The sequence below is a fragment of the Ceratosolen solmsi genome, unplaced genomic scaffold, assembly GCF_000503995.2.
Source record: "Ceratosolen solmsi marchali unplaced genomic scaffold, CerSol_1.0 scaffold10, whole genome shotgun sequence".
Classification (NCBI taxonomy): domain Eukaryota; kingdom Metazoa; phylum Arthropoda; class Insecta; order Hymenoptera; family Agaonidae; genus Ceratosolen; species Ceratosolen solmsi.
This window is the reverse complement of record NW_011948412.1, coordinates 11,872,543-11,880,017: the sequence shown is the minus strand read 5'-3', so window position 1 is coordinate 11,880,017 and position 7,475 is coordinate 11,872,543. Positions and strand designations below refer to the sequence as shown.

The 7,475-nt window shown below is 38.2% G+C and overlaps 1 protein-coding gene across 1 annotated transcript in view; it reads right to left on the bottom strand.

The window, feature by feature from the left end:
- Window positions 1–299: 299 nt before the first annotated feature.
- The window catches only part of LOC105359578 (glutamate decarboxylase-like), a 14,528-nt gene continuing 7,352 nt past the window's right edge, over window positions 300–7,475 (bottom strand). The window contains exons 4-7 of the mRNA XM_011496199.1: window positions 4,380–4,458; window positions 1,438–1,587; window positions 884–1,078; window positions 300–502 (exon numbers count right to left, since the gene is read on the bottom strand). Coding sequence (XP_011494501.1) covers window positions 329–502; window positions 884–1,078; window positions 1,438–1,587; window positions 4,380–4,458 — 598 coding nt within the window. The 3' untranslated portion in view covers window positions 300–328. The remainder of the gene's footprint in view (window positions 503–883; window positions 1,079–1,437; window positions 1,588–4,379; window positions 4,459–7,475) is intronic.

The following is a 7,475-nucleotide window of genomic DNA, read 5'->3' as shown; positions in this document are numbered from 1 at the left end:
AAAATCAAATGTCAACTTGAAAAACATGAGATTCATCAATTGTTGCAATTCAAATTGACAAAAATGCACGTACATAAATTTCAATTTGCGATTTAAACTGATGTGAAGCCATTTGAATTGAAATTTAAAATATTTTACCAATTTGAGCTTAAAATTCATCATTTAAATAAAGTAAATAATACGAAAATAGATGAAATAAGGAAATTAAAACATAATTAGTATTATCGCGACGTCGACAAGCTTAAAAACAAAAAGAGGCCAAAGGTAGAAGGTCAGGGTGTAGCTTGAGTCACCCGTAATTGATGCAACAAAGTATTAGTTACAGGATTTATAGATCGTGACCTAAGCGATCCATTTCTGCTAATAAAAAGTCAACGTCGGCCTCCGTGACCGAGGCGCTCGATATAATATTTCTAAAGAAATTGGGTCTTCGATCATCTGGTTGATATCCTACCATAAGAGTGCCAACCTCCATCATCCTGCCTTTCAAGATCGGGCAGATCTAAAATCAAAAGAAATTTATCGCCATTCCTATAATTCATTAATTTTCATCAATATTTCTAAGTCTACTTTTATTTCTAAGTCACGCATTTGTTTGGGAATATCAAGCTTTGTGAAATATTTTGTCGTTAAGGTTATTACAATGTGTATTATGATACATGCCACACAATAATAATAAACGCGGTAAATTTCACATAAAAATCTGTCAGAATTTCTATTCCGAGCATCGTTCTTATGAAAAGCATCTTGGATGAACCAATGATTATTCAATGATGATTCGAGACGAGTGGATGACGGATAGATTATTCGCGAGTCCATTCCATTGGTTTTCAACGAGGCAAGTGAGTGTAAGTGTGTGTAAGTGTGTAAAGGGAGACAGTACCTGTCCTAGCATCTTTTCTCTCTCAGGTGTGTGGGGACAGTTTCGTAGTCGTGTCGGTAAGTACCAGAAGCAGCAGTTGACGAGCTCCGGCTCGAGTATTAGATAGTACTTGTCTGGCATTTGCTTAATTCGACGGACCATATATTCTGTTAGTTCCATTAGTCGATCCATGTGCTTCTCGAAGCCTTCCGAGCCCTGTCGTAACGAGGATAAATATCATTGCCGCACTTTCGGGAGGAGTATGATGATTTCGTTAGGTACGCATGTCTCGTTGCAACAATTAATGTATCGCAATATAGCATGTGAAAATAGTACGTAAGCTCGTTGGAAAATAATATGCTGCACAGAGTAATGCGCTTACATGTTATTTCTTTTCGTCAGAAATGCAAAATGAAATTGAAATTTACACTTAATTATAAACATTCTATTAGATACATATAATTATAATTAATTGTAAAAGGAATGAAAAGCTTGCTATTTCATAGCGGTTAAATTTATATTCTATTTGATAGTTAAAAGGTTGGTATGGCAGAATTACTTTTGTCAGACTATACCTTAGCACGCCATTGTAGCCAGAGTTTGAAAATGTCATTATGTCTGCCACATTGGATTACCTTATCACCCGTGTCGTATTTCACATCGTAAAGTTTGTCCGTCATGAACAGGTACTCAGCCGACATTTGATTGCAGCTAATTAGAAGGCCCTGAAGTCCAAATGTATACATACACGCATGCAGATATTCGAGATATGCGCGCACAAACATACAACAAACGCATACATTTATTTATTTGTAAACGAATAAGCTTGAGTTAACCGGGTCGATAAAAAATTAGTTGTTATATTAGCGCTGAAATAAGCTTGAGAATCGTCGGAAAAGCTAATGCTGACGATCGAAGGTATTTAAAATATTCCGCATTCGTTGAGCCAATAATATGTAGAAACTTTAATTTCAAATTGGCTTGGAATTATAAAACGAGAGAACGTCAATGGAAGACGAATTCACAAGCACATTGAGGTAGCGATTGAAAAATTCCATTATATAAATTTGTACTTTAATAGATTTTTTTATCGAAAATATTCTTCAATTCGAAAGTTTGCGAGAGCGGTCGCGGTCAATAAACGGAGTTAACACATGCGCACCAAGTGGAATTCAAGTTTGATGTTGAGCTTCCAAAATGGCGCTTCGACTCCTGACAACTTTAAACTACCATCCTGTACGTTCCCGTCCTTTCATAATGCTTTATCCTTTGGATATTCATTGTTATTGACACTTGAAAATTGCATTTCGAAGATAGTTTAGTTATCGGGGATTTAACGCGCATTAATGGTTTCTTCTTAGTTTTGACAATAAACTCAAAATGTATATTGTTTGAATGTAACGAGCATGCGATACAATTAACTTAAAGTACTGTATATGTAATTACAATTTCTATCGTCTATTAATTTCTTTTCATTTTAACATCACGAAACTATTCATTATATCAGTATGGTTTTCTCAAATAATCCTACTTTACAAGCATTACCGAATAACTTCTAATTTTGTAACTTTTATCCTTCGTGAGAGAAGAGACAAACTTTAAATTACTCATTAAAATTACTTGAATATTTGTATAGTAAGCTTTAATTTGTTTTAATTCAGCGAAATATTTTGAATATTTCAAAATATACAAGTATTTCTATTATAGCAACTTCTACAAGAAAGAAATATACTTCATTTTCTTTTATTTTCTATTTATTTATTCGTTTTTTTTTTTTAAAAACGAACATTCAATCATATTCAACGTAAAATAATATAAAAAATATCCTGATAGTTACTTTAATGTAAATAAAAATAAAAATTTTCAACAATATTGCAGCAATTAATTATCCACTACAAACTAATGTAATAGTTTAAGGTAAAAATTGCATTAAATAACTCATTATCAACTACATACCGCATGCTACACTTCCAATATAAAACATCAATTTTACTTCGTAATCGAATAAATGTGTATTTATTTATACATAGTTTACGTTTAAGGGAGAGGCCAATGTAAATATATACATTCACGAGTCAATGACAAGATAATTTATTTAAGATCTGCACTACATTTCTCAAATACTTGCATCAGAATTAATTACCACTGTCATATCAAGCTTTCCGCGATCCGTCGGAAAATGGCTTTCCACAATAGAGCATGATGCGAACAAAAAATAATTTTCACGAGGAATCGTAGCAAACAGCCGCAGTTCGGCACAAAAATTTATGCCAATAAACACGTGCATGTATGGTAGAGAGTCGACCCTCGATGCGCGTAAACTACCGCGTGCAGAAAAACAATTGGACGAGTAATCCGGACATCGTAGCAGCCGGTGCACGGAATTTTAATATCCTCACTAGGGGTGAGTTGTGCCGGAGAGAAAGAGAGAGAGAGAGAGAGAGAGAGAGAGAGAGACAGACGAACAGACAGACAGAGATTCGATACAAAGTTAGCAATAACTAAACTAGGTACGCTTATATGAAAACGCAGGGGCGATCTTGCACCCTTCACTTTCTCCGTCTTCCTCACCTACGTACAAGCACAAGCTTCGTAGCATTGGCAGCGCAGCAACATATGTTATCTCTTACTTTAATTAAATTCCTTCGAAGAGGCTCACGCATATTCGTCCATCTCTCTCTCTCTCTCTCTCTCTCTCTCTCTCTCTCTCTCTCTCCCCCTCATTCGCTTTTACTACAATGTCCGTTGGAATGCAGGGTGAACTCGTCTCTTCGCGTCAGCTTCCGAAGGAAAGACAGTTTCTTTTTCTCCCCCTCTCGTATATTTTGTATTTCATGCCTTCTTTTATAATCGTTTGCTTTAGGGTGCTTGAAATTTCGAAAAGGAAAAATGTGGGCCAATTGACCTTTTTTTCTCATTTTCAGCCGATTATTAATAGTTTTGCATTTTAATTGATAAAGCCCTATTTATTTAATGAAAAGTCTGCATCGTTCGTCTTATATATAAAATTAAAAAATAAAAATAATTCACGAAAGAATTTATGTATAATTAACAATAAATTCTTTTTTTATACAAAGATATACAAAATAAAAAAGATAATTTATCAATAAGATACGTAAAGTATTTTACATTTGTCGTGTGCTGTTTATAAATACTCTTTTAAAATATTCTATTATCAATTCTTAATCTTAAGGTATTTAAATATGTTTCTTTTTACATTTTTAAAAGTTTGTTTTTTAATTTTCAATGACGAATATAAGATAGTAATTATGTTCTGTCTTATTTTTTTTTTCAAATTTGAAATAGTCCATGACATTTTTATGACCAAAGTCGGTAAATTAACTGGACTATATCACAATTATTTGTGATATATCATCGAGTTTGATTAAAAATTAAAATCCCAAACGATGCGCATATGCGTATATTTGTTTTTACTTTTGATTGTTGAGGAGAGGTATTGTGAAACAAGTTTGACAACTAATTAATATATTCAGATAATATTGCAATTGTAACTTACATCTTCTTTAAAATGAATGGAAGAGCACTGCAATAGAGCACCCATCAGTTTATGAGGATTCCAAGTAACCGAATCAGCCCTTTAATCAAAAGACAAAATATTGGATTACATAAAATGGATTACATATAAGATATTACAATATTATTATTATGATAATAATTATTATTATTTTCATTGTTATTATTATTTTATTATTCGTACCGTAAATTAAACTGTTATTAAATATTTTAGTAATATATTTTTGCATTCGATTACCGTATCCATAGAATAAATGATTGATGTAGGTTTAATTAGTTAATCGTATTTGGCCTATTGAAATGCACTCGACTATCCTATAGTTGATATTAGCAATAATATCTTTCGAAATATAATGTGCCTCAATGCCGAAAGAAGAGAATTCGTCTGGACGAACAACAAGTTAAAAAATGTGATTGGACTCAGGTGGTCTTTAAACTCTCTCTTTCTCTCTCTCTCTCTCTCTCTCTCTCTCTCTCTCGCACGCGCGCACATAGACACACACGCGCGCTCCTTCTATCCAGCCCTCTTTCACTTCCTTTGGCTATTAACCACTTAGTTCGTCCCAGGAGAGGTAATGGAGAATAAAATATGAGCTGTCCCAGCCCTGGGCTTCGGCTGGGCGGGGTCTATCAATGCAAGAGAGAAAGCCCAGCTATTAATATAACCGCGAGATCGGATTCGCCCGACTGCGGTGTCGCTGCTTCACTCTATGCCCTTCCAAAGTGACTGTGGATACGGTCCGGGGCCACATAATTGCGCGGTAACCCTTTTAATCCCTAGTCGTTCGAACGTCTGTACGGAGGAAAAACTAGGCCTCTAGGTTTCCTTGTCTCGCGTCGTTCACTCAATGCCCGCTTCAATTCCCCCGAGTCCAATTTCCACTTTCGAAAAATGACGACACTTTGGTCGTATCGCTTGCTTTCCCTTCACTGGGATGCCCGCCACAGATTCGGCAACTTTCTCATCCACCTATACATCGTCTATTCCGGAAAATTCAAATAGACGCGCCATTGGTTATCAATTGGAATTTCGGTTTCATAATTGCCGCTTAAGCGTCGACACGCCCATTCGGTAGGTAATTCTTCTCTTTCACGGTTGTGCAACCCCCGTTTTATAAGCTCGCCTCCCACGATATACTGGCATTTCACGATCAATCTTACGAATAACGCAGTCGAATAGATCCTTGAGCGTCTTATCAATAAACATTTCTCGTCATCTATCATTTGTATTTGGGAATTGGAGCAAGAGGCACATGTATTTGCAATGCCAAAGCATCTTTTCACTCGCGCGATACTGTACTCTGCTCTCAACCACATCATTAACAAGGAAAGAGAGTTTCTATATGTGTGTGTGTGTGTGTGTGTGTTTGTGTGTGTGTGTGTGTGTGTGTGTGTGTGTATATAGAACGTGGCTCGACGAGAAGCTCGACTTGCGAAAAGAAGAAAATACACAGGGCTCGAGTTGTGACGGAAGAAAATGCTCTTAGGCGATGTAGGTCACATTAAGGGAGGTTAGAGAGCCTCTGGCAGGAGGAATCGCCGATCCATTTAGCTTGAGGCGTACGGCTTTATCGGCCGGCCCGCTCTCGCTCTCACTCAGGCTCGTCCGTCAGCTGGCAAAAGGCGCACTTTGCCGGGGTGGAGGCGGAGGGTCTGTTGAGCGAGTCGGATGGTGAGGGGGGGGGCAAGATGAGGCACTCGCGGGTATGTCCGAGCAGCGGAGAACAGGGAGCGAAGAGGCGTCTGCGCCTGACGCGAGTCACTTCGAGCGGCCCTCGAGACCCGGCAGCTGCGCGCAACAACGGGGACGCACGAGCTGTCACTCGCCATGTATCGATAACATTTGTCACAGGGCCCGTAGATATATTCCAGGAGGACATTACGGGCTTTTTGTGCCGGTGACGGTCGCGCGTGAGCAGACTTTTTTGCACTTTCCAGGTCCTACTTCGATCGTTTGCGATTCCCCGAGTGCGAGAATGTTGGCAGAAGAGATTGGTTGGGGATGTGCTTTTAATAACGGTATGTAGATGTATGGGAGAGCACGTGCTGCGCAGCCGATACGTCGTTTAGCGCATAATAGTCCATAACTAATGGTCATGTACCCCGACGTAAAAAAAAAAAAAAAAAAAAACAAAAGAAATAAGAAAAAAAAGAAAACACTCTCCTAGACTGTTATTACGCCGCGTTTCTTAGTTCTCGAATGCTAAAGAGCGAAGTAATGATCAATGCTGCACCGCCTGGTTTTGAAAGACTTAATTGCCAGCTAAAGAATAATAATCTCATCGCCCATCATTATTAGCTATAATATATTTTCGAGAATTTATTAATAAACGTTATCGTAGCGAATCGTCACGACAAACGCGTTTATCCATTGGGAAATGTTGGACAACGATAATAAAAAAAAAAAAAACAAAAAAACATACAAAAAAAACATACAAAAAAAAAAACAGCGGGGTTATACAATTTGCTTTGCTTCAGCGCTAAAGCTTTCAATTAAGCGAGGATAATGAATTTCAGTTCGAGTCGCAAATGTACGATGATATTAGAGTAAGAGTAATGGCTATTAGAGAATGAATTTTCACGACGACGAAGGCTCGCAAGTACCTTTAATAATTAAAACTTGCAATGCTTTGCTAGAGATAATAAAAATACTTGGGATTAGACTTGTAGGGATGTAGATTGTAAGGGATGGTTTAAATAAAAAATTCCAAATCTCTCAAAGGCCTAGCTGTTTATGGAAACACCTGCAGCCACCCCGTCGAGGCAAGTAATTCGGTGTAGTTTAATAGTTTCGCCGGATGCTCGGCGTCGGCTCGATCCAAGTGGCTCGAGCGTTCGGCCATCTTGGGGACGCAGAGACGCAAATTCAACGGGAGGGCCACGACGACCGAGGAAAGGAGAGCCGATCGTTTGACGAAAGATCGATCGGCTGCCGGCACCGCTTCGCCAAGAAAATTAAAAAGCCTGACGTGGCGTGTGTGCGTGCGTGCGTGCGTGCGCGTGTGTGGGTGGCGCTAGAGGAAAAACGAGGGCAGCCTGCCTCGAGAACCGGTCCCGCGTCTCCACGACAGCCACGACC